Source organism: Haemorhous mexicanus, chromosome 12 (genome assembly GCF_027477595.1).
Source record: "Haemorhous mexicanus isolate bHaeMex1 chromosome 12, bHaeMex1.pri, whole genome shotgun sequence".
In the NCBI taxonomy this organism is placed as follows: domain Eukaryota; kingdom Metazoa; phylum Chordata; class Aves; order Passeriformes; family Fringillidae; genus Haemorhous; species Haemorhous mexicanus.
Genome location: NC_082352.1, coordinates 4,452,019 through 4,477,378, shown reverse-complemented (window position 1 = coordinate 4,477,378; position 25,360 = coordinate 4,452,019). Strand labels below are relative to the sequence as shown.

Sequence of the window (25,360 nt, the reverse complement as noted above, 5' to 3'; positions counted from 1 at the left end):
CTGTTCCCCTCTTTCACTCAGGTTTCTGCTCCATGGAAGCCATCAGAAACTCACTACAGTTTTGTCCAAATGTCTGATTTAATAAAAAAGGCAAAAAAAAAAGAAATTTAAGACTGAAAATGTATTGCATTTAGACAGGGGGTGGGGAGAGAAGCAGAACACCAAAATTTCCAAGGGAAAAGATGACCTGAAGGCATCTCCTTTGTTAACTGCAGGTCCCCTGGTGGAAAGGCCAGCGCTGATCTCTTCCCTGGTTCTCTGACCTGCACTGGGGCTGTCTGGCCCCACTGTCCTGAGGTTGGTTTGCCAGGCTGCTAGGGGCCCTCCTCTGAAGTCTGAACAGGGGCTGCAAATCCTGGCTGTTTGTGGTTTTGGTGAATGTGATTTCTTAGATCTCTCGTGAGTGGTGGGGATCCTCTTTCCGAAGCTCTCATGGGTGACTTTTCTGCCTGGTGCTCCTGACAGCTCTGATCCCATTTCCTTCATGTTTAAAACCAAACCACTGAGTTATGAAAGTAATTTGTTTGGAAAATGAAATTTCTGGTTTATCAGCCTCTGCACTGTTTTTTTTTTTTTCCTGATGCTGTGGTTTAAGCCCAACTGGAAAATAAACCCCACGCAGCCACTCCTGTCCCTCAGCCCTCAGGTGAGAGAGATGAAACGCAGATTAGGGGCTGAGATAACAATTTACTGCTACTGGGACAATTTCCAATTTAACAGCAACCAGATGAGAAAACAATCAGTGACAGTGACACCACCAGTGACAGCAGCGTGTGACAGAGGGCGATGGCCAAAGCGCTCGGAGCCGGACAGGGACAGGGCCAGGAGTGACCAGAACACAGGGACAGGGACAAGGACAGGGCCAGGAGTGACCAGAACACAGGGACAGGGACAGGAATGACTGGACCACAGGGCCAGGGCCAGGAGTGACCGGAACAGCGGCGCAGCCTCCACACAGCACCTTGGCCTTGTCCCCGCTGGTTACACACAGGGTACAGACATCCTGGCCTTGGGGACAGCAGGACAAGGAACTCTGGCCTTGGGGACAGCAGGACTAGGACCCCTGGCCTTGGGGACAGCAGGACAGCAACCCCTGGCCTTAGCTGACAACGGGACAATGATCCCTGACCTTGGTGACATCAGGACAAGGATCCCTGGCCTTGGCTGACACTGTAAGAAGGATCCCTGTCCTCAACTGGCACCGGGACAATGATCCTTGTCCTCAGCTGGCAGCAGGACAAGGGCTGGGAGCAGCAATGGCTCTGTGCAGCACCTCACTCGTGATTGTAACAAATCCGTGTTTTAAACGTGCCCCAGTGAGGGCTGCAAGAAAGGGCTCAGGCTTTTTCCAAGCCCCCCTGCCAAAGCAGCTCCAAGGAGCAAGGGCCATTTCCCCCAAGGTGAAGCAGCCCAGTCTGTGTGGCAGCAGAGTACCTCCATCTCACCCTCCGCTGCAGGGCACAGAAAATTTCACTGTGGACCTATAAAAGTTAAGATTTTCCTTTTGACTCATGATTCTTAACTCCAGTCTGAGGCAGAATCCAGTGCCTGTCAGTACACAAGGGGTCACAGCACATTTCACCAGGAGACCTGATTGCCATTTTCTCACTGTCCCCCTAGGGAAGGGGTCTGCTCCAGCCCCCAGAGCCCTGGGAGGCTGCACGCCTTGAACAACCCCTGTAGCTGCAGCAGGGTAATCGGCAGGTAAATCCAGAGTGCAGCCAACCCCAGGGAGCTCCAGCAATTTGCTGGAACAATTTACATGTATCATTTCAGAAGAGCTCAGACGTTTCTAAACACACAAATTTGCTCAGCATAAGACACGTTCTGTTACTGCGGTGCCAATGCTATTCAGGTCTGTTTGTGCCAAGGGGAAAAGGCATTTGGGAAAACAGGACAGAATATAAAATATCTTGATGTAGTCAAAAAGAAAAATTGCCATAACCTGTACTTTCACCCCATTAATACACTTAAAATTATTAAACACCACTTTTTAAAGTATTAAATATCACTTTGCCTTTTTAAAAAAGGTTTATTCCCCCTCCCCTGCCCAATTTGGGAAAAAAGGTCTAATTCACTTTTTGCTTAAGTGGATAAAAATGATCATAATTACAGAACAATCTTCTGGAACGAAGGATGAAATTGACACTCCCCGAGCTGGTGGGCCCGATGATGAAGGGCAGGGGGAGGGTGCCCCATGCCCAGCGGAGCAGGGCCGCGCCCAGGCCAGAACCGGTTCTGCCTCCTCCGGGCCCGGCGCGGCCCGACCTGTTCTGCGGCCGGGCCCGCTCCCGCCGGCAGGGACGGCCTCCCAACTGCTCCGGGCTGGCGGCTTACTTGGAACAGTTCCAAAGCTTCCTCCTTTCCAAATCTGCGAGTGTTACTGTAAAGCAGTAACACTGCCGAAGCCCAGCAGCAGCAGCAGGGTCGGTGCCCACAGCAGGGAGCCGTCATCCCCTGGCGTGCTCAGATCCTACCACAGCACAGCTCTCGGCTGTGGAGGGAACGGGGCTGGGCCCCAGCACTGCTTTGCACTGAAAAAAAATGGGTTTGGGGGCAGATGTGCTCAGAGAAATGCCAGTATAGTCTCCGTGGTCTCATATCTTCAAGGCTACCAAAGCAAAGCCTGATGTCCTGGTGCAGGTAGTAGAATTCAGAGGTGCAAGATTCCGGTCACCACAGCAGGAACATCACTGCAGCAGCACATCCAAGCTCCTCATCTCACAACCTCCCCTCCTGAAAAACTGTTTCCCTTCACAGTCAAGAAGTGCAGCAATTCCTGCACTTGCCTCTTACAAACCAATGTCAAGAAACCTCTGAAAAATGTAACTAGGCTTATTTATTAATTGAGTGGCATGAATGAAGTCCTCTGGATTGTTTCACGACATTTCTTTGGTCTCCCACATGAAGTTTCCTACAGAGCAATGGATCACCAGGCTGTTGGGAATAAAGGGCAGGTTCTTGTCACACAGACCAACCCACTTAGCAAAAGGAGCTCTCCTGGAGCAATGTATATGAGGATTTTGGAGGAAATGATTTCAGGCCTAAATCCAGTGCTGGGGTGTCACCACATTTCTCTTCACAGAGAAAAGCAAGGCCCAATTCTTCCCAAGAATATTTCTGGGTTCCACATTCTCTGAACCTCAGAGAAAGGAAAAACAATTCTTATCCTTTGCTGTGCCTGTGTTTGTGCCAAAGTAGAATGCAATATGGAGACTGTTAACCTAGAGTGATGGTGTTTGGTTCCTTGGCCTGTCAGGGCCAGGGGTGTGTGTATGTCAGGATTGTCGGCTGAGAGTCACGAGATTCTGGGCAGTGTGAGCAGTTGAGTGCTTGGCAGATTCAGTTTAGATGTAATGTAACATAGTGTAATATAGTATCGAATAACATAGGATTATTAAGAAATTAATTAGCCTTCAGATAGGATGGAGTTGGACGCATCATTCTCTCCCCCTGTTGGGTGTTCCCTGCAATACTATACTGGGGGACAGGCAGCAAGGCAGTGGCAGTGGTTCCTCACACCACCCAAGCCCCCCAGGAGAGAGAGATTTACATTATTTCATTCTGAACTGTCTAACACTGAACAGTAAAAATAACTCTATCATGCAGCACAGCATATGCTGCTGAATGACCATGAGCCCTGCAGCAAAGATATTTCCTTCTTTCAACTTTTAAGGGTCATGAACACCACAGCAATCTGTGTTTTTAAGGAACAAATAGATGAACAAATCTAATGAGCATGGGGATGTGTTTGAAGGATCAGTACAGCCACTATCCAGAGCAGAGAACTCTGGCTAGTGAAGGGTAAAAGCTTGCAGGGCACAAATTGGTAGTAGGGTCAGATAAAGAAGCAGGAACTGGAGCAGAAAAGTAAAATAACCACAAAATTGTGAAGACAAATGATGCCAAGGTGAATTTTAATAAAAATTTGTTTCTGCTTAGTACATGGATACAGATCCATATGAAAAATGTCATTATGTCCACTGAGAACAACTGATTTTTATTTCTGTTTTTCACAGTACTTGTGATGAAGTTTAAAAAAGGACTTAAGAGTGTTACAATTGCTCATAGCTTTCAGATAATCCATTTGGTGTTTTAGAGTCCCAATCATCAAAATTCAGATTTAATTGCAAGATACATCTGAGTTGAGATCTGACAGAAGTATAACCCACACTGATAAGGCAGCAGGGTTATTTGGCTGCCACCTGGTCACCTAAACTGCTGATTTTCTTGCTATTAAGAATTGGATGCATTTTATTTTCTATGCTGCAGCATTAAATCAGAATGATGACTGATTAGCTGAGGCAATAAGTATCACCCTGAAGTTTACTGCTTTTGGCTGGAGAGGCAGCCAAATGATTTGGCACTGCTCTGGCCTTCTGCCATGAAAGCCTCAATTTCCTCCACAGTCCGTGGGACACAGGTGAGCAGCTCCATGCCGGTGGCTGTCACCACGATGTCGTCCTCGATCCGCACCTGCACAGGGAGCACACGGTCACCAGGGTGGTCAGATGGCATGAGGAGCACCTCAGGCAGCAGCAGCAGGGAGGGCACAAGGAGCTGCTGCAGCCCAGGCAGAGCATCCCACTGCAAGCACGGAATTGTCACCACCAGCACCTTGGCACGGGGCTCTGCAGGTTCCGGCTGCCCTTGGGCCGCTGGCCCCTGCCACCCTCCTGGGATCACCCAGGCTTGGGGTGACCCCAGTGTGCTGGTGCCTCTGCTGCAGTGGGTACATCAAGGACAGTCTGAGCAAGGTGCTGCAGCAGTGAGTTCATGCTGTGTCATTCCAGGGGGCCAGTAAATCTCGACCCCCTGACAGCAGGAGCAGTAAAAAGAACATTCTTCCCTGGATTTGCCTCCAGCCTTCTTAGCACATGCCTTGCTAGGGACAGTTCCCTGATGCCCACAGTGTCTGCTCTCAAAGCTCTCCTGTTTCTGAGCTGAAATTCAGGAAGTTTCTCTTTGCACTTGAAACTTTTCTCTTAACACAATAAACTTTCAAAGCAAAACTTTGAACATTAAATAGCTTGTGGCTGATATTCCAAACACTGAATTTTGAGCTGATGAGAAAGTCCTAAGCAGATCAGACATTTCTTTTAAAATACAATCACTAAATTTCAAATCCTGGAAGGAAAAAGCAGATCCTCTCAGTTTTTCAACTCTTGCTATTGAAATGAAAAGTGTGCTCCATTTCTGTTTGTCTCTAATCTCTTCTTACCAGTAAATGTGCCTACACAGTCATTCCCATTATCTTATCAGAAAAATGTTGCTAAGTTGCTAAGCTGCAATAAAAGCAATTTTAGTAAGGTGCAAATCCAAAAGAACACAAACCCTGGGTACTCCCACCTTACAATTGCTTTAATTGTTTCTGACCTCTTGACATTTTCAACTAAAAATAAAGCTGGTTAACATTTGTACTTCTGATTGCAAAATAATCCATTTGTTCAAACAAAATGAGTCATCCAGTCCTTATTAAACTGTTTAATGATGTCTTTGCCAGATTATTTCTTTTACTTGGTATCAAGTTAAGTGTATTATAAAGCAGAATTAAATAAACAAACTCCATTGAGTTTACACATTTGTTTTGGACAGCTGTAAATTTGAAAGCTGTGAGGCTCTGTATGCTCAGTGTGCCTGAAAGGCTGGTGCCTTGCTGCAGAAGAGATCAGCAACACAGGCAATGACTCTGCACTTGAACAGAATTTATCAGGATGGGCTTTTTGATTCACTGCTTCAAATTTGACTGTTGAGCAAAACATAACCCAAGGATTCAGCAGGAGGGCCCCACTGCATCCAAAGGCAAATCCTGCTGTGTGCCTGTCCTGCTGGGTCCTGGGCCTGGGCAGAGCCTCCCTGGGTGGATCAGTCCCTGCCAAAATCCTGATGGTACCAGGCTAACCCTGCAGGAGTGCCAGCATCCAGGGACAGACCTGGGAAGGTGGCAACAGCCAAAGCATCACATTGGCAAGCCTAGCCAGTGTAAATGCAGCTGGACACAGTGATGATGTGGAAAGTAAAAATGTCAGTGCAAAAGTAGGTCTGAGAGCAGAGGGAAGGCCACACAAAGCTAGAACTGGCTCTGCCTACAGAGAGAGCCTTTTCCCAAGCACTGCCAGCTCCACAAACCTCCACCTGCTTGAGCTGAAATTCCCCAGCTGCAGTGATGTATCAGCCACAATTCAGCCTCATGACCAGTAATTAGCAAAAAACCAAGAAAAGTGTTTTGTGCTTTCCAGCTCAGTGTTTCATGACTTCACAGTACCTCTGCACTCCTTGGGAGGATGGACTGACTTAAAAGCAGAGTAGATGAAAGCTAGACTACAGTGGGGAAGAACAAGTGGGAAAGGTGTCTGTCTACTGTTCTCTATCTAGGCCATAAGAGAAAATCAGGATGGGGAAGGAGCTGGGAAATAGGTAAGAGTAATGCAAGAACCAGGGAAAAGAAGGTACAGTGAGGTGAGACAGGACTGACAAATAATGGACAAAGAGAGCTGGGACTGGCTAAGGAGCCCAGGTAGGGAGATCCTGGTGGAGGTGAGAAGTGAGACATCCTGAATGAGGAGAGCACAGGGGCTGGAGCTGCCAAAGGCAGGGAACTGTGACCAGATGGAGGAGGATGAGGGCCATGCCCCGTGACTCCTTGTATAGCAGGAACATTGTTAGGAGATCATACAATTGTTAGGAGATCCCACAATCTGTGTCACAGCACAGCTGAGATCTGCTGTGAAAAGTAGGAGAGCCAGTACTGTCACATCAGCCTGCTCAGCATCAGCACATCCAAATGGTCTTTGGGATGTGGATGGAGGCACACAGAACCACTGGTCCCCGGGACCACCCACCACTCCCTAGGAACATGCCTCTTCTTTCCCCAGAATCTAGTCCTTCCTCTGCTGGATGAATATCACCTGAAATGGACTTTCAGTGCATAATTTTACCTTTGCCTAAAAGCAATATGAGTGCAGAGGAATAGGCTCTCAAGGGGAAGGAAATGGTTTCATTTGCTCTTTTCCTTCACACCCTTCATGCTTCACCCTGAGTTTAAACTCAGCAGCAGCAAGAAGCAGCTTCAGAGGACCTGCAAAACCTTCCCCACAGGAGAGCCTGTCATTTGGTCTTGTCTTCTGTCCAAATGGACAAAAGATGCTGGATCTCTCTGGCAAGGCTGACTGGTTTGGGACTGCCTTTCCCAGAGGGGGACAGTGGTTATGAAACTTGCTCTCAGAGCTGTCCCTGTTTGCAGGCTCTTTGTTCATCAGCACTGCTTGTTTCAGGGCTACAGAGTGGTTTGGAGTTGGGCACTGAAGTGTGAGGCTCACTGCACGCCCAGCTTTCAGGGTGCTCTGCAAAATCCTAGGGGAGGCTTTACTTTCTTGGTGTGAAATGGCAGACTTCAAAAAACCACTCCTGTAAAGATGCAGTGGCCAGGAATGCCAGGACTGCTCCAAAACTGCCTTTTTCTTATCAAGGGTAGTGGCATGATCTGTCTAGCTAGACCTGATTGCACAACTGCCTAACACCAGCAGCAGGCCATCATGTGGCTCCACTCAATGGTCCCAACTGTGTCCCAAAGCAGGGCCTGGGGGCACAGCCAAGGACAGCACAGGAGTTAAATACCAGGGCTGCTGTCAGCTCTGTACAGCCTCGCACTTTGTCCTGACTTATTAATACAGTCATGCTCCCCAGAGCCTCCTGTGTTACCTTCCAAGGGAAACAGGGTTGAAGCTCTTACTAATTTCTTTTGGATGATAATACATATGCACGGCTTTTGACAATCAAGAAACTCTTTTGGCCAATTAAATAATCCAGATTTGCATGATGACAGGTCCCAGATGTCAAAAAAGGCAAGTGATGAAATGTCCCCTTTTTTTTTTAAAGTCTATTGATTATTTGTTTGATTATGGCTGTGGAAAGCAGCAACACTATCACTGCAAGACCTTAGAGTGGGACACTTGCCTGGAAATGATGACAGGACGTGGCCACACATGGGACCATCCAGAGCAGACAAGCACATGTCTGGCTGGAGGATCCATGGGTCTCTTCCTACAGCTGCTGTCCTACAGAGGCAGCTGTGCAGCCAAGGGAACTTATTGCAACTCAGCCATTGACTTCCCAATCATTTTTAACAGAGCAAACTTATCCTGAGCAGAGTTTGACTTCTGCTCAGAGGGACTGGGTAGGAAACAGAGCTGCTGCATCAAGCCCAGGCTGCAGGGAAGGAAGGCACTTTGCTGCTGTTCCACACAGTGGCTGTGCCGAGGTGTTTGCTGTAGGGGCAGGCCCTTGGGCTTTGTGCTCAGGGAATCTCATCCCATGCTGTAGTCTTCTTGGCACAAGCAGGTTTCCTTCACAACCAAGCCCTCATGTCAAGAGAACCTTTATTTTAAATGTCCACATTTAAATGTTCACATTTTAATAGAAGAGGATCAATAGCAGTAGGGTGAGGCCATGTACTTTATTAGATCAACTGATACAGATGGAAGAAAAGCCTCAGGTGCCCAGTCCCTTCATCCAGGCTCAAAAAGAAGCATTAAACTACAAGCTAAATACAGGTTAGAAACAGCTGGTCTTACTTTAACCTAATTATGTTAATTAGGCAAGAGAAAAGGGCTAAAGAAGGTTTATAAGCACCTAGCAGTAGTTTTTGGGGTGTCTACACCTATCACTTCCCTTAGGAGAACTTTTAAGGGACGTTAAGTATGTGCATTGTGAAAACTGCTTTTCTATGAAAACTTTTGAAGAAATGCTGTGTAGCACTACTACTGTGATACAATAAGCAGTGTTAAAAAGTAGATGAGCATAATGTTTATTGCCTAGTAAACAATTTCAGTTCACAATACAAATTCACCATAAACTCAGAAACAGAGCCTAATCTTCTGAAAAATAAAAATCAGGACAGAGACAACTTTATGGCTCTCTGAACCAAAGGTAGAAGCAGTAAGATATCTTGCTCTTTATTTGGTTTAGCATTTATTCTGAGTAAGGGAGCTACTATTGTTTTGAAACATATTGTAATATTAGCAGATCTTCAAGTTCCTGGGCTTTGTAAATCTGTTTAATTTTTAAATGAGAAAAATCTGTAAATGAAAGAAAGTAATGCATTTACCACCCATCTGTCTTTCAGCATTTTCTCTAAGTTGCAAAGTTTTCAGATATTAAGTCTAGTGCTAGTTCTACAAATCCTAGGGAAAATAAAGCCTGAACAGAGACTGAATGTGTAAGGCCAAAGAAAGACTGAATGGCTTTACTGTGTCTTTGAGAAAACATCATATGAACTGCATGAATCAGTAATCAGCTTATGAAGAATGGAAATGTCAAACCCTAAAGGGCAGCATTTGGAGTCAGCATTTCCCCTTCCCCGAGGATTCAGCTGCTTTCCCTGAGCAATACATACAACTGTATGCACATCCCTGTATTTGCACATCTGTGTTTATTCAGGAGCCTCTGGGGCAGAGTCCAGGCAGAGCAAAGGTGCCCTGGGCCAGGCACTGTGCCAGATCCAGCAGCAGCCCTTGTCCCACAGGAGTTATGACCTCGATAAACTGGACCTTGGTTTTGCAGATGGAGAACTGAAGTACATGTGACTGAAACGTCCCAAAATTGGCCAAGGAAGTTTGTGAAGGACTGAACCCAACAGCTGTCAAGTAAAGAGTGTAGGGCTTCAGACAGGCAACATCCCCTGGGCACTGCTTGCTTCCCCCTGCAGGGACCTGTCCTTGACCCAGAGGAGGTAAAAAACCCCAGTAAGGAGGTCCCTGAGCAGCAGGGACAGCCCCAAAGGCTGGGGTGAGCAGGAGAAGGCTGTGATGGAAGGGCTGCTGATGGACCTGCCCCAGACACCTCACACTGCCTCTTCTTCCCTGCTCCTGCAGCTTCCACAATCTCCTCATGGCTAACTCCAGCCAGCACAAATTACAGTAAATGGCTGCAGGATTGCCCTTTCTGGCACACTACAAGAGCTTTGCTTCTCAATGAAGAGATTTGTCACAGTCAAGAAAACTACTGAAAGCCCAAAAAAGACATGAATTCAAGGTGAATTTGTGAAAAATCCCCAAATTCCCTGTGTGGACAGACTTACTTAGACTTCCAGTGGTGTTACTTCAGTGAATGTTAGTTCATTTTTGAAGTGAGTAACACTAAACCAAATTAAGAACATTTTAATTTGTGCTGAGCTCTGCAGAGAGACATGGACAACTGATTTCCTTTTGTAGAATGTGTTTTACTTTTACACTTAAAGGAAGATTGGACTGGCTGCAGTGAACTCTTCAGCTACAACTGACACCAATACTAGCCCCTATTAATATTTGTCAGTAAAAAAACAGGCTTTAAAAAAAAAGATTAAAAAATATCTTTTTTTCCCATAGAAGGAAAGTTTTCTGGCATGCTTTTGTGAGAAATACTCACTCACTCTGGATAAACTAGAATGAAACATTTTGTTCATAACTGAGCACTCTACACAGCACAAATTGCATCTTCTTTTTATGGAGAATCAAGTCAGAATGATAAAGATGGAAAAACTTATTTTGATTGCTCTATAATTCAGCTTTTGTGAAGAATTCAGAAATATTCAGATGTATTCCAGTCTTAGATTTTATTTTCATTCTTCTCCTGGACAAAATCAAGTGACAACATCTGGCTCAGGGTATGTGTGTATTATTATTTTTCTCTCTCTAAGTAAAATGTATTGTTCACAGGGGGATCAGAGATTAAGATTTTTGCTCAATCGTTTTTGGGCTGCCCCTTCTTTTAGCAAAGTTTGTTGGCTAGCCCTCCTTACAAGTCATCATTACAGGAAGCTAAACAAAAATGAGGGAACAAAGTTTGCTTGAAATCTCTGGAACAAAAGTGCCTGATCCAGCAACTTATTACCAAGGTAGAGATCCCAGGCTGTCACTCCTCTTGTGTGCGACCACAGGCAGAAGGTAAGCCACAGGCACACCTCAGGCTGCAGAAATGGAGTGGGCATTCACAGCCATTTGGGAAAAATGTGGGCTTTGCCGAGCAGTTTCAGGGAAAGCTCACCAGGAATCAATTCAATTGCTGAAAAACTCCCACAGAGCATGTGTACACGGAAAATGGAGACAGTTAGACCTGTTTCCATTGCAGTGTGAAGGTACACAAGCACATCACAGTGTTCTTTAAAAATACATTTCAGTGTGTGTTGTCACACAGAATGTGCTCACAGCTAGAAAATGCAGAATTAGCTGCCTTTTGTTCACCAGTACCTCAGCTGTCTGGCTGGCAAATCTTGATAAAGAAAAAACACAGAGACAGATAATGTCCCAGACCTCAGCAGTGAATTAAATATCAGCAAGGGTAAAGTCCTGTGTCTCTTAACAAGGCTGCACCCACACCATGGGTGGCTGCCCTCGAGCCTGGTTGGCTCACATGACTGGGGATAGGACACACAACTTTTCTGTCAGGGCTCGTGGTTCCAAGGCAGCTCAGACCAAAGTGCTACAGTAATCACCCTCTCAAGGCTGGGGTACAGTGATAAATCAGTCAATGGCAGCAGCAGACAATTCCTAATGAGTGACTTTTCCTACCAGAAAATCACTGCCACTGCAGGGACTGCTCGCTGTATTGAGACTTGGCAGAAGAGGCACGGGGAGGAGGGGGCATGGCAGCTGCCTGCTCTATCTGCTCTGTGCAGGAACAATGTGGCACCCTACAAATTTCAGCTTGTCCTGCTGAAATAAAAGCCCACTGGAAGCAGTGCAACTGCTGAATGCTCTGTGAGGGTGGTGGCTTTGAATGGGAAACGTGCCCTGGACAGCATGCACAACCAGGGCCCCTCCACTTGCCCAGCAGCTGCTGCATGGAATGATTGCCCAGATCACCTCTACCTCCCCTGGGCAATCCTCCTGTGCCCACTGCTGCCTGAGCCTGTCACACTGGGCACTGGGGCTCTGGAACCCCATCAGCCATTCTTCTGGAAACAGGGAAGGCTCCCCCAAGGCACAAGTTTCATGCCATTCTGTCAATAATCCTGTAAGAGCAATTATTGCTGTTTCCATCTACTGCCTCCGGTTCTTCTGCCCCGTCAGGAAGCGCTGGACTGTGCTGCTGTAAGGAATCCAACTCTGGACTACAGAACTCAGTCTCATATTTCATAACATGTTTCATACATGTTTCACACATTAGACAAAACACTTACCTGGCAAGCCACTGTATGGTGCTGACAGAGAATATTTCAGTCAATGGGAAAAAACGGGTCTATCATTAATCACTAGTAAAAAAACCACATTAAAAAATTAGAATAAAACCCCCCAATTTGTCTGCAGAGTCAAATGGTCCAAATGACTCAAGGTGCTGCTTCAAGGAACAGCCCTATGTGCAATAAATTACAACTCCCAAAAGTTGTAAGACTTTTGGGAGTTGTAAGAAGTCCCAAAAGACTTTTCCTCAGATACACAGTAAGGACAAAGAGAAAACCAATCAATGAAACCATCTGCTAAGAGCTACTCACCCCACCGAATCCCCGGAAGCGCTGCAGGACGTGGCTGTTGATGAAGCAGGCCTGGGCAGGGTCGTGCAGGGCCTGTTCCAGGAGGGGCTGGATGAAGTAGATGCCCGGCTCGATGGTGAGCACCATGCCCGGCTGCAGGCGGCGCGCCGTGCGCAGGCTGCGCAGCCCCGGCTCCTCCGCGCGCTCCACGCCCTGCGCGACACGCACCCGCTGCGGTCACCCTCCTCCTCACACAGAAAAACAAGGCAACTTTCCCATGAATATTGCTGGGATCAAAACAATTCTTGCCTTATTTGCTGTGCCTGTGTTTGTGCCAAAGTAGAATGCAATATGGAGATTGTTTGCCCAGTGATGGTGTTTTGGTTCCTTGGCCTGTCATGTGTGTGTGTGTCAGGACTGTCAGGGGACAGTCACGAGATTCAGAGCAGTTGTCTCAGTTTAGATGTAATCTAATATAATATAGAATAATACAGTATAATAAAGTAATTAATTAGCCTTCTGATAAGATGGAGTAAGGTGCATCAAGCTCTCCCCTCGTCGGGGGTTGCCTGCAAATACTATAACCCGCTCTCACGGACACCACCACATGGAGATCCTTGCAGCAAGCCCTCCTGTGCTGACTGCTCCATAAGACACACAAAATATAAAAAATAATCACAAAGGACTGAAACTTAGCTATGCAATTACCTCCCTCCCATCAGCCCTCATTTAGCTTTCACACAGAGTGATGACCAGTTTTCAACTCGATGCCCCAAGTGTTTTTTGCACCAGAGAAATCTTGGCTTTGGATATGCCTGGTACTGTTACTTGTCGCCCTGTTCTTCTAAGTTCTTCTAAGCCTTCTGATGTTTACATTCTTGTAATGAAGTTTCTCACGCACTTTTATGTAAATAATTATTGTTTTACATTCTTTTCTGGAGGAGGAGAAATTTGATGGACCGTTGGTTTGTCCAGTGTCATTGGAGAGGTGGCACTTTCATCCTCCAATCCACTGTCACTTCTGAAAGTCTATAAATGTTGGGAGTCAGAAAATAAACTTCCCTTCTTTTTACCTTGGAGGTTCCAGTGTGTGTGTAGCTTCATTTTGTGTCCTGTAGTGATAGTTACTCTCTACCTTGGGAGAAATACTGCACTACAAAGCCAAAATAATCACTTGCTCTATTCCTTGCCCTACCCTCCCTTGCAAAGTATGGTATTGTAAGTGACAGGCAAATCTTGAAATGCCCCTGCCACGTCATGGCTGAAACAGCTGAACTATGCAGCAGAGAACAATTTCTCCAAGGATATGCAAATACTTATTCTCACCAAATGTTATTTAAATTACACATTCATGATCTTGATTCAGGAGCAATGAGTCTACACATGACCTCATAAAAGCAGCCTATTTAAACTAAACTTTTGTCAGATTCAGACTTTCAGGCAACACAGTGCTGATTAGTATTATTAAAAGTTAAGTCAAAACAAGTCTGAACTAGCAAAATATTCTCTTCTTCCTAAAAGCTGGTAAAATAAAATGATATACGAGGACATGCTTAGTCAAGGAATTAGAAACACTGCAAAGACTAGTTCTGGGTATTAATTTTCTTCCCCTCAAATGTGCCAGGTATTGCAATATCAGAATAAATGTATCTCAATCCCATTAGCTTTTTGAAAATTCTTTGCAATGGTAGCAAAATTTCCCCAACAAACTATTGTAATGACCTGTGAACAGCTCACAGGCCCAGCAGCTTTCAATCCTGCACACACACTCTGCTCAAGAAACCTCCTCTGCTTTAGCCAGCACACCAGAGGTTAACACATCTGTGAGACCACAGCACTGTTTATCTGGTCTCCTTGCAGCTTTCCTGAGTCTTGCATCTGCCCAAAGCCACGGTGTTTTCCCTTGCTGGCAGGAGGGGCAGCTGGTGTCAGCATCACTCCCAGCATGACTGATGCCACGAGGATGAAACTTCCCCTTTCTCCCAGACAAACCCAGCCCAGCAGCACCCTCGGTGTGGGGCACCCTGTCCTGGCACAGCCCAGCTCCCGTGGTCCTGCCAAGGGGATGGAGGGAGGCTGGAGCACACCTGCCCATAATGAGGCTGGAGCACACATTACCCATGTTCTCATCTTCCTGAATCATTCCCTCTTCACAGGGGACACAGCCCTGCAGTATTGTTTGCTCCTGAGCTCCATTTTCAGTTCAGAGAAAGGCTATTTCACAGAAATACTGCTTTGCAGCAGCCCCTCCATAGTCCTTGCTTTCTCCCCACTGGTTACCCAAGCAAGGCTGGGGTTGCTTTTGTTCCCTTTGCAGAGCTTATTCTGTTCCAATGCACAGCATCTTACAGTAGCCAAGATTTCTAGAGCTGACCAGCCTGGACATTTGGACACAGGTTTGCCCCTTCTGACTGTGTGTTCCATGTGTTTTATGTCATATGTTTGATTTGGACTTTGCAGAGCACTATATATTACACCAAAAAAAGAAAACACGGTTTTGTTTTACTGAGCCTAGGAAACAAGAATACTGTAATATTAAGCAAGGCATTTTGAATTTGTACTCTTATCAAAAGTCAAAGAAAATCAATATATTTCTAAACTTGAAACAATAACTGCACTGAAATGGAGCCATTTTTTTCTCTCATACTGCCCTTTGGGGTTTGGCATTTCACACATTCATTGTAATGTGTAAAGGAAACGAGGGCATCCAATCTTGTGGATTAATCTCTCCATGAGCTGTAAACAATTAGATTAGTGTCTGGACCTTTTGGTGCCTCGCCAACTATCTATCGGCTACTTTACAGCAAACAGCCCAGATTTGGCTTTTAAGTACACTTCTCAATTCTGCTTGCAAATGCCTTTTCCAAGGCAGTCAATCCAAGACAGATGCTAGAAAGACAAATGCAGAGCGAGGAAAACAATCGCAAACATCCTCTGAAGGCAGCCCTGGCACAGCATCCGTATTTTTTTGCCTTTACTTGAAATAAATGGTGTTTAACATCATGTGTGACAATAAAGCCTCAGTAGCTGCCTTTCTTTACCTCTGTACAGCTGCTAAAGCAATGGTAGGCATTTTCTCTAGACTGCTAGCAGTCTGATCCTGCTTTTAGTTCTTCCTCCAAGGAGCTAACAGCAACAAGACCCAAGATACACATTTGAAAATGTCTCTCAGCAATGCAGGGAGACTTCCCAAGGCACCTGAATATTGCTCCTCACCCAAAAGTACAATCCTAACTTCTCTGGAAGGAATTCAGTCTTTTTGCTATTCCCTCCATCCTGTCTCAGTCCTGGGTTGTGTGGCTCTAGGTTTCATCTCCAGGTGTTTGGATTCTGTAGATGTAGCTCTATCCCTACCATGAAAGCATCTCTAGTGGGCCTTCAAAGAAAGGGGAACACTGCTCAGCTTTTCAGAGCTGAAAAGCAAGCAGGACAGCAGTGGGTGGGCTTGTCCCTTTGAACAGAGACTAGCAGGGTGTTCACCAGGAGAGGTGTGAAATGGCTGCAGAGAGACAGGTTCTGGCTGTGGCTTCTGTGTGGCCACTCACACTGAGCAGAGGACAGCCCCAGCCCAATTTGCTGTGAGGCTGAAGGACAAATGAGCTGGCACAGGAAATAAGCAAAGAGGGACCAGTGACCAAGCTGAGTGGATGACAAAATCCCTTCTTTTGAGAACAGTGCTGGATTAAAACACACATCAGGCTACGGCTTCAGCCTCCCAAGTGACATCTGATCTCTGGGCACTCATGACCACCTTGGTAGCCACCACACCCATCAGGTCCAGGGGCTGACAGCTCTCACTCTGCTGTGGTTGTTTATGAAAAGTAGGATGAACTGAGGACCTTTTTAATGACTGAAACACCACAATCCCCAAAGAGAAGATGACAGGTCTGAAACAAGCCTTGTCATTTTTCATCAAGCCAAACTCTCTTGGGACCAAAGCCCGACAGGGCAACCTCCCACTGTCATCCCTCAGTAGGACTCTTCTGCCATTAATGGATTTCCTTCTTTGTCAGGAGGAACCTTCCCTACATCTCACAGCTGAACAACTCAAGCTTTGTTTTCAACAATGACCATGATGTTTTTTTTTTTTTTCAGTAAGAAGAAATGAAGAATGAAAATGTGAGTGCTGGTACAGCAGCTGTGGGGGTACCTGTTCCTATCACCATTATATCCTGGAGTCCTGGCCTCTGAGCAGGACCCTTGTCACAGTGCTGCACAGAGAGAAAGTATAAGCTGATAATTTGCCCCCAAAAAGTGTACAGAATAGTCTAGAAAATATTAATGCCTAGGCATCTAAAAAGAGCCTTGCAGTTATATTCAGTGAAAACTAAATTTTGAATTTATTCTCCTGTATATTGCAACAACAGACTATATCTGAAATTGTTTTCTAAGACTGACTTTATTTGGAGTTCACATTTTAAATTTGATCACATTCTAAGATTGAGACACTCCTCCCTCAGTAAGCACAGATGTATGACACTGTCATTTGTGACTGTACTCCTGCCAAGAACATTGGATTCGAATTAATGGTTCATCTAAGGTAACAAAAACCAGCAGGGCTAAGCAATAAGGACTGTCAAGGGAACAAGAGAATTATTATGTAAACTGATTTTATTACTATGTAAGCAAAATAAAAGTTCAAATTAAGTGTACAGTAATACAAAATATTACTATTTTTGGAATGAGCAGGGAATTAGGAAGTATGCAAATCTGCCCATTTCCCAGAAAAAGGGCTGTGGAAGACTAGAATTTGCAATATCCCCAGATTATCTCAGTATAAAGATGAACTACTGCTTGCTCCTTAGCAACTCAACAGTTAACATGTTGCTTTTTCCATGGAAGAGCTCCATTGTGTATCATGCTGGATCTTGTTCCACAGGCAGAGCAATCAGAAGCAGAGACAGCTCCAGGCCCACTCGGGCCTGATCCTGGGTTTGTTTTTGGACCAGAACAGAAGAAAACCACAGGTGATGTCCCTGTGCTGGCTGCTGCTCACCCACAGGGCCCTGGCAGCAGCTGGAGAGCACAAGTGCAGAGACATGCAAGGGCACCCTCCCTGCCAAAACCAGGGGCTGCAAGTTGGCATCACCCCAAAGTTTCCTCAAGCCAGTGATGGCAGCAAACCCCAGCCATGGCCCAGAACACCTGAGGTACTCATAAATGCAAATACTGAACCACAGTAAAAGGCTCATTAGTGACACAATCTAGTTTCACATTCTCTTTTCCAGCTAAATCATCACAGAACTTTTTGGAGCCTGACAGACTGTCCCAGTTGGAACACATCCAGTACAGTGAAGTCCTAACCACTTTACCAAGCTAAGTGCAATCAAGTATTTAAATTAATCAGAATACTAACATTACATTTAGATAATATGAAATGAGCACCAAAGTGAAATCTCAGCTCTTTTACTCTTCCCTATCCTCCCACTGCATATACCTAACTTCTAATTAGCTCATTTAATGTAAAAAGAGCAGAGCTCTGTGCAGCCAGGAAAATAAAAGTCTCAAATTCCATTTCACGTGTCTCCTGGTCCCTTCTCTAAGCCCTTGTTTCACTTGCTGAGTTTGCTAATGAAGATTAGTTTATTCAATCTGTGCTGCTTTCCCCCAGCAGCCTGAGCTGCCTAGAGTCACCTGCAGGAAGTGCTGGCAGTCCTGCCTTTGAAATCAGCAGCAGGTTACAGGAGAAGGGGCCCCAAGCACCACAGATCACTCCTGGCATTTGCAAATCAAAGCTCCCACTTCTGCAGGAGAATCTAATTACTAGCTGGAGCTTTTGGGACACAGCTCAAAGTTAATATTGGGGGAATAGAGGACACATGATGTTTAACTGTCTATTTTACTTGAAGTGTTTTCTTCTTTTTCTAAGTATTAACTGTGGTATCAGGTTTAAGTTACCTAATAACTTTCCTGTTATTGGAGGCAATGAGGAAAAATCATCTGCCACTTATTTGAGGCACTGCTGGCTCATGATTCAGCTGGAGCTGGATTTCAATCCAGCACTACAGCATGGCTCTGAGCAGAGCTCCCCATATAATTTTTGCTTTCTGATCCTCTGATGTTACCAAGCTCCAGTGCTATCATAATGGAAATAACAAAACATACAGACTGTATTTTTTCTCTTTTCTTAGAACCTAAGTTTGAGAAAAAAAGAGATAGCAAATAGTAAAAATCACCAAGTTGAGAACCACAGCATTAACCTGGATGATGAGGAGAATATTTAGAATAATTTATAAGAGTTTTATAAAAAATAAGAGAAAGAATTGCAAAAGCTACCAAGAACACTGTTTTAAAATGAAACCAATGACAAGCACCATTTAAAATCTAATGAACAAATTTCTTGTGACACACAGAAAGCAGACATAGGCAATTCTCTTAAATGAAAGGGCTTTGTCTTTTGTGACCTTTTGATACCATGAGTGAAAATTGTATAGCAAAAGCCCCACAGTACACCAATGACACCTTACTTTTTTCATGTGATTGAAAGCAGAGCTCTACTGTTTTGGTTTTTGTCTCCTACTGCACCTGGAATGAATTGTTCAAAAACACACAAGCTCCATTAGTTGCTGCTAAAATTTCAGAAATATTTGGACAATAAATATTCAGATAAAAACTCTGTTAGCACACAAAATCTTTTGCAACAAACTTCAGTAAGTCAGAGAAACATAAGCAACTATCTCCATCAAAAAAAAAAATTAAACAGAACTAATGAAACCCAACCAAGCAACTAAAATCCTCAAGTCCTTAACACCTTCTTTCTCAGTGGAGGAGGGGAACTCTGTGGTATGGCAGGGCATGTCTGCATCATGGCACCTGAGCCTTCCCCCTCTTCTGCCTCTGCTCAAGCCCTAAGTTCCATAAACCCCAGACTCCAGCATCTGTCCTCACAGGGAAAAGCTGCTGGGAACTGATCACAACTTTTCTGAGCACAAGAGGACACAGCAGAGTGAGATCTATTAGCCTAACTCTGGGAGAGGTTTAAACCCCACAGAAGAGTCCTAGGCTGACTCTGGGAGAGGTTTAAACCCCACAGAAGAGTCCTAGGCTGACTCTGGGAGAGGTTTAAACCCCACAGAAGAGTCCTAGGCTGACTCTGGGAGGGGTTTAAACCCCACAGAAGAGTCCTAGGTTGCAGAAACTCTCCTGGTTGGTGTTTGACCCAGCAGGTAGCAATAAGCACCATGGATTTCAGTGCTGCTCTGCGTGGAAAGGCAGTTTCCACTCATCTGCTTCCTTCCTGCACACTGCCTGCTCAGTGCCTGTATGTTTGTTCTTGCTATGCAGGAATTCAAAGAAACAAAACAAACAAACAAGGGGGTCCCATGAAGCAGAAGCAGCAAGTTTTTTCTCCTCATCTTTTCCCAAGGTGTACAATCACTTGCAAGAACAAAAAGTTAAACCTAATGAAATGTCCTTTTACTCTTTGTAAGGTAAAGGCACTCTAAGTGCCTTCCATACAGGAAGGCAGGTTTCATGTTTGCAGGGCCTGGGTAACCAAAGCTGGAGCAAGGCTTTGCAAAGTTATGGCAAGTGAAGCAATTTGCAGCACCAGGGCCCTTCACAACAGCTTTAGGCTTCTTGGTAAATTCACTGCATCCTCTGATTCTTAAAGGAAAAAACATTAATGCATCATTTGCAATGCTAACCACAAGAAAAATGAAATCTTCTGCTTCAACATAAAGTAGGATACATAAGGAAAATAATTTTTGCCAGAACAAGATTATTCCTGTGTTCTCCAGTACTTAAATTCCCAGTCAGTCATCTGGGATCTGGGAGCAAGCTTTCTGTTAAAGCCAGACACAGCTTGTGCACAGCAGAGATGTTCCCCAAGCATGCACAGTGATGGAAGGATGTGGGTAACTCCAAAACAGACCTCCAAACTTCATTTGTGATGCAGAATAGCAACAAAAGGAGCAGCTTTTCATGATAATTGAATTAAAAATTAAAACTAAGGTAAATCTTATAATTTTAAAAAACAAAATGAAATTAAACTCTTAATTCATAAGATGTGAAAATCACAGTAGTTATTAACCTAACTTAAATTAACTGGCTTATTATTACAGAAAGTCATCAAATGTACTTAGTGTTCTTTAGAGCCTTATAGTCAATTAATATAGAATGAAATTGAATCAACTCAGGCATCTAGAGACATGGAACCTAGATTTAAATGAAAACTTCAGCCTCATCTACCTCAGGGCCTGAAAATTTGGGGCCACCTACCACATCTTCTTCATTGCAACAGGCACAAACCCTCATTTATATCCCATATCGAATTTACCCAGAAACAACTGAAAGAATGTGAGAAAACCATCTCCATGATTAAATTTTACAGCACAAGCTAAGCCCAGTGGGGTTTTCACCCTTTGAAGCAAGCTCAGTCTGACTGAGGGCCAGATTTTCTGAAGTGATTAGTACCACTGGGGCTGAATTTTCAGCAGTGCTTGAGCTGCAGTCAGACCCTCAGAAGGAACAGGCAGATTTTCAAAGCGGCGTGCGACTTCCCGCGAGGAACGCCGTGGTCCCTGGGGAGCTCCTGCTGCTCAGCCCTCCTGAAAACCAGCACCTTCACTTGTGTCCTTCACTGGAAACACCGTGCTCACACTCCTGTCAAAGTGCTGTCCTAAAATAAGGCTGCCAGAACATGTTCTTTGCTGGCAAAATGTGCAGCACTCGGTTTCCCCGAGGAACACCGTGGTGCCTGGCAGGAGACGCAGTCCCCAGGGAGCTCCTGCCCTTCCTGCCCTCCTGAAAAGCAGCACCTTCACTTGTGTTCTTCATGGGGAAACACTGTGCTCACACTCCTGTGAACGTGTTGTCCTAAAATAATGTTGCCAAAACACGTTCATGGCTGGCAAAATTCATGGTGCTTGGTTTCCCCAAGGAATGCCGCGGTCCCCGGGGAGCTCCTGGTGCTCAGCCCTCCTGAAAGCCAGCACCTTCACCTGTGTGCTTCACTGGGAAAAACTGTGCTCACATTCCTGTGAACGTGGTGCTCACACTCCTGTGAACGTGTTGTCCTAAAATAATGTTGCCAAAACACGTTCATTGGTGGCAAAACGTGCGGTGCTCAGTTTTCCCCAAGGAACGCCGCAGTGCCTCGTAGGAGACGTGGTGTCCAAGGAGCTCCTGGTGCTCAGCCCTCCTGAAAGCCAGCACCTTCACCTGTGTGCTTCACTGGGAACACTGTGCTCACACTCCTGTCAAAGTGCTGTCCTAAAATAAGGCTGCCAAGACATGTTCATGGCTGGCAAAATGCACGGTGCATGTCCGTTGCTGGCAAAAACCGCGGTTCTCAGTTTCCCCGAGGAACACCGCGGTGCCCAGCAGGAGACGCAGTCCCCAGGGAGCTCCTGCCCTCCTGAAAAGCAGCACCTTCACTTGTGTTCTTCACTGGGAAACACTGTGCTCACACTCCTGTGAATGTGCTGTCCTAAAATAAGGCTGCCAAGACACGTTCATGGCTGGCAAAATGCGCGGTGCTCGGTTTTCCCAAGGAACGCCGCGGTCCCCGGGGAGCTCCTGGTGCTCAGCCCTCCTGAAAGCCAGCACCTTCACCTGTGTGCTTCACTGGGAAAAACTGTGCTCACATTCCTGTGAACGTGGTGCTCACACTCCTGTGAACGTGTTGTCCTAAAATAATGTTGCCAAGACACGTTCATGGCTGGCAAAACGTGCGGTGCTCAGTTACCCCAAGGAGCGCCGCAGTGCCTCGTAGGAGACGTGGTGTCCAAGGAGCTCCTGGTGCTCGGCCCTCCTGAAAGCCAGCACCTTCACCTGTGTGCTTCACTGAGAACACTGTGCTCACATTCCTGTGAACATGCTGTCCCCTAAAATAAGGCTGCCAAGACATGTTCATGGCTGGCAAAATGCACGGTGCACGTCTGTTGCTGGCAAAAACCGCGGTTCTCAGTTTCCCTGAGGAAAGCTGCAGTGCCCAGCAGGAGCTGCAGTCCCCAGGGAGCTCCTGGTGCTCAGCCCTCCTGAAAACCAGCACCTTCACCTGTGTGCTTCACTGGGAAAAACTGTGCTCACATTCCTGTGAACGTGGTGCACACACTCCTGTGAACGTGTTGTCCTAAAATAATGTTGCCAAGACATGTTCATTGGTGGCAAAATGCGCAGCACTCGGTTTCCCCGAGGAAAGCTGCAGTGCCCAGCAGGAGCTGCAGTCCCCAGGGAGCTCCTGGTGCTCAGCCCTCCTGAAAACCAGCACCTTTACTTGCATCCTTCACTGGGAAACACTGTGCTCCCACTCCTGTGAATGTGGTGCACACACTCCTGTGCATGTGCTGTCCTAAATTAATGTTGCCAAGACACGTTTATGGCTGGCAAAAGGCACAGCACTTGGTTTCTCCTAGGAACGCCTCGGTGCCTGGTAGGAGACACAGTCCCCAGGGAGCTCCTGGCGCTCAGCCCTCCTGAAAAGCAGCACCTTCACTTGTGTTCTTCATGGGGAAACACTGTGCTCACACTCCTGTGAACGTGTTGTCCTAAAATAAGGCTGCCAAGACACGTTCATGGCTGCCAAAATGCGCGGTGCTCGGTTTTCCCAAGGAACGCCGCGGTCCCCGGGGAGCTCCTGGTGCTCAGCCCTCCTGAAGAGCAGCACCTTCACCTGTGTGCTTCACTGGGAAAAACTGTGCTCACATTCCTGTGATCATGGTGCTCACACTCCTGTGAACGTGTTGTCCTAAAATAATGTTGCCAAGACACGTTCATGGCTGGCAAAATGCGCAGCACTCGGTTTCCCCGAGGAAAGCTGCAGTGCCCAGCAGGAGACACCGTCCCCAGGGAGCTCCTGGTGCTCAGCCCTCCTGAAGAGCAGCACCTTCACTTGTGTGCTTCACAGGAAACACTGTGCTCACACTCCTGTGAACGTGTTGTCCTAAAATAAAGCTGCCAAGACACGTTCATTGCTGGCCAAAACCAGTTGTTCTTTATCACAGCAAGAAATAGGAAGGGGAAATGTTATATTTTCTAATATCCCAGAGTATACTTTACAGAAAATCTGCAAGTATTTACAACTTTTGTCAAAGAAGAAGAAAGTGCTGGTTCAATGCTGCATGCGAAAGCAGCTTACTGGAAAAGATGAAAACTTATTATTGCCAATTTTGAAAAAAGAAATCTTTGGCTACCAATGAATAACTAATCTAAGCTAACAATGTCTGGAAATAGTTTTTTTGGAACACACAAAACTTTCTGACGGATAAAAATTAGGAAATTAACGTTTATTGTATTATTTCAAATGTAACTGTTTACACTTGAGGAAAATAATGGAATAATATCCACTTGGAAAGTTTTTATTTTTAAAAAATCGTTTGTAATACTCCCAGAAATTCCCTCGGCCAAAAGCAAAGAAGTTGCTTTTTAACCAGCTAGAAAAAAGGCCATGATACTACAGGCATGGGCTCAGTGTACAATAAACACCAAAATGGCTTTATAAAGACCTTTGTGAAGATCTTGCTAGCTGGTAAAGATTTAAAATGCACCACAAATCACTCCAGAGTGTACTAGATGTCTTCAAAATGTGCTTTTTCATGAAACAATGAGGAATGGATAATAAGCCTTCTCCCATTTAATACAGACACGTCCCACACTTGTAGGAAAGGTGCTCAGTTGCTCTTGTTTAGATGAACTTGGGCAGAAGCACATCCCCTGCATCCTCCCTGGGCAGGGAGCAGGCTCCCATGAGGAGAGCCCAGAGAAGGCTGATGGAGCTCCCTCTCAGCTCCCTGAGAGGCTCCTGGAGAGTCCTTCCCACACCCAGGTTCCTCATCTCAGTCAAAGGGCCTCCTGCTTTGGGTCAGAGGGAAGTGAAGGGTCTACCAGAGGTGAAATTAAGGCCACACAGAGAGTTTAAAGGAATTGCTCTTCTGCAGAACCCAGAACTCCTAATTTTTCAAAGTGATGCCATACACTCATCTATGTGCACTTTTATATGCAAGTACAGAACATTAGCTATTTGTTAGTGAGCTTTCATACATGCTTCATATTCAAGGAATTTGCTATTTAGGATTAGATTTTTGAAGTAAATTAGCCATGCAAGCATTCTTCATGTAAGAATGCAGTTGCATGCCAACACAAACAAACAATTTCAGTATTTGCAGATATAAAATTCTGTGTAGAGCTCTGGCATTTTTACACACAGTAAATACAAAACTGGAGAGCCTAACTCATTTGACAATACAGTCTCTATATCCATTTTTATCTGTAGGCTGCTCTTTCAAAATTTTGGATAGATCAGTTTGCTTTCCAAATTGACCCTTAGATGATATAAAATACCATACAATAACAATTATAAATTCATTCACATGAAAACAAAAACTATTGTCAAGAAATGATTTCGTAGCTTGTATGCCACACTGCTGAAATCTGCTGAGAGATGGAAGGTGTACAGGGTCCATTGCTTCAGACTCACACAAAATCAGGTCTAGAAATCTCCCTTGACAGCAAGGTACTTGCTCTAACCTCAAAGAATACAGTTTTTAGGCAAAACCAAGAAGGGCACTTTGCACTCTGAGAATTCAAATTTAGTTATCTCTTCACCCTACCAAGTCCTGAACACATGCTGCTGTTTTTTAAGTCCACCAAATTCAGAGAGGTTATTCACAACACAAGTGAAACCAATCTAAGCAAAGCCATGCAACAGCAGGGTCCTGGATTTTGCAGTTTATGAACTCTCCAAGTAACCACAGTCCCTGTGCTTTGCTGGATGTCTCTATTTGTGCACAGAGAATGCACTTGGGAGGAACAAAGGGACAAGCATCCATCCCTTCTGTATCAGCTAGTGCAGAAACCTTAAAATCAGAATAGCACTGCTTTGGATTTTTGTTTCATTTTTATTACATGTAAGTTTATTAGCTGGTGCTAATACATCATTATCACAATATTGTATCTCAACCATAATTACAT

The 25,360-nt window shown here is 45.4% G+C and overlaps 1 protein-coding gene across 4 annotated transcripts in view; it reads right to left on the bottom strand.

Moving 5' to 3' along the window:
* Nucleotides 1–3,900: 3,900 nt before the first annotated feature.
* Nucleotides 3,901–25,360, bottom strand: part of PEPD (peptidase D) — a 146,246-nt gene continuing 124,786 nt past the window's right edge. The window contains exons 14-15 of one of the 4 annotated variants that reach the window (XM_059857803.1): nucleotides 12,470–12,661; nucleotides 3,901–4,476 (exon numbers count right to left, since the gene is read on the bottom strand). In XM_059857803.1, the coding sequence (XP_059713786.1) occupies nucleotides 4,327–4,476; nucleotides 12,470–12,661 (342 nt within the window). In that variant the 3' untranslated portion in view covers nucleotides 3,901–4,326. Of the gene's footprint in view, nucleotides 4,477–12,469; nucleotides 12,697–25,360 lie in introns of all 4 variants that reach the window. The other 3 variants (XM_059857804.1, XM_059857805.1, XM_059857806.1) reach the window with 3 other exon arrangements.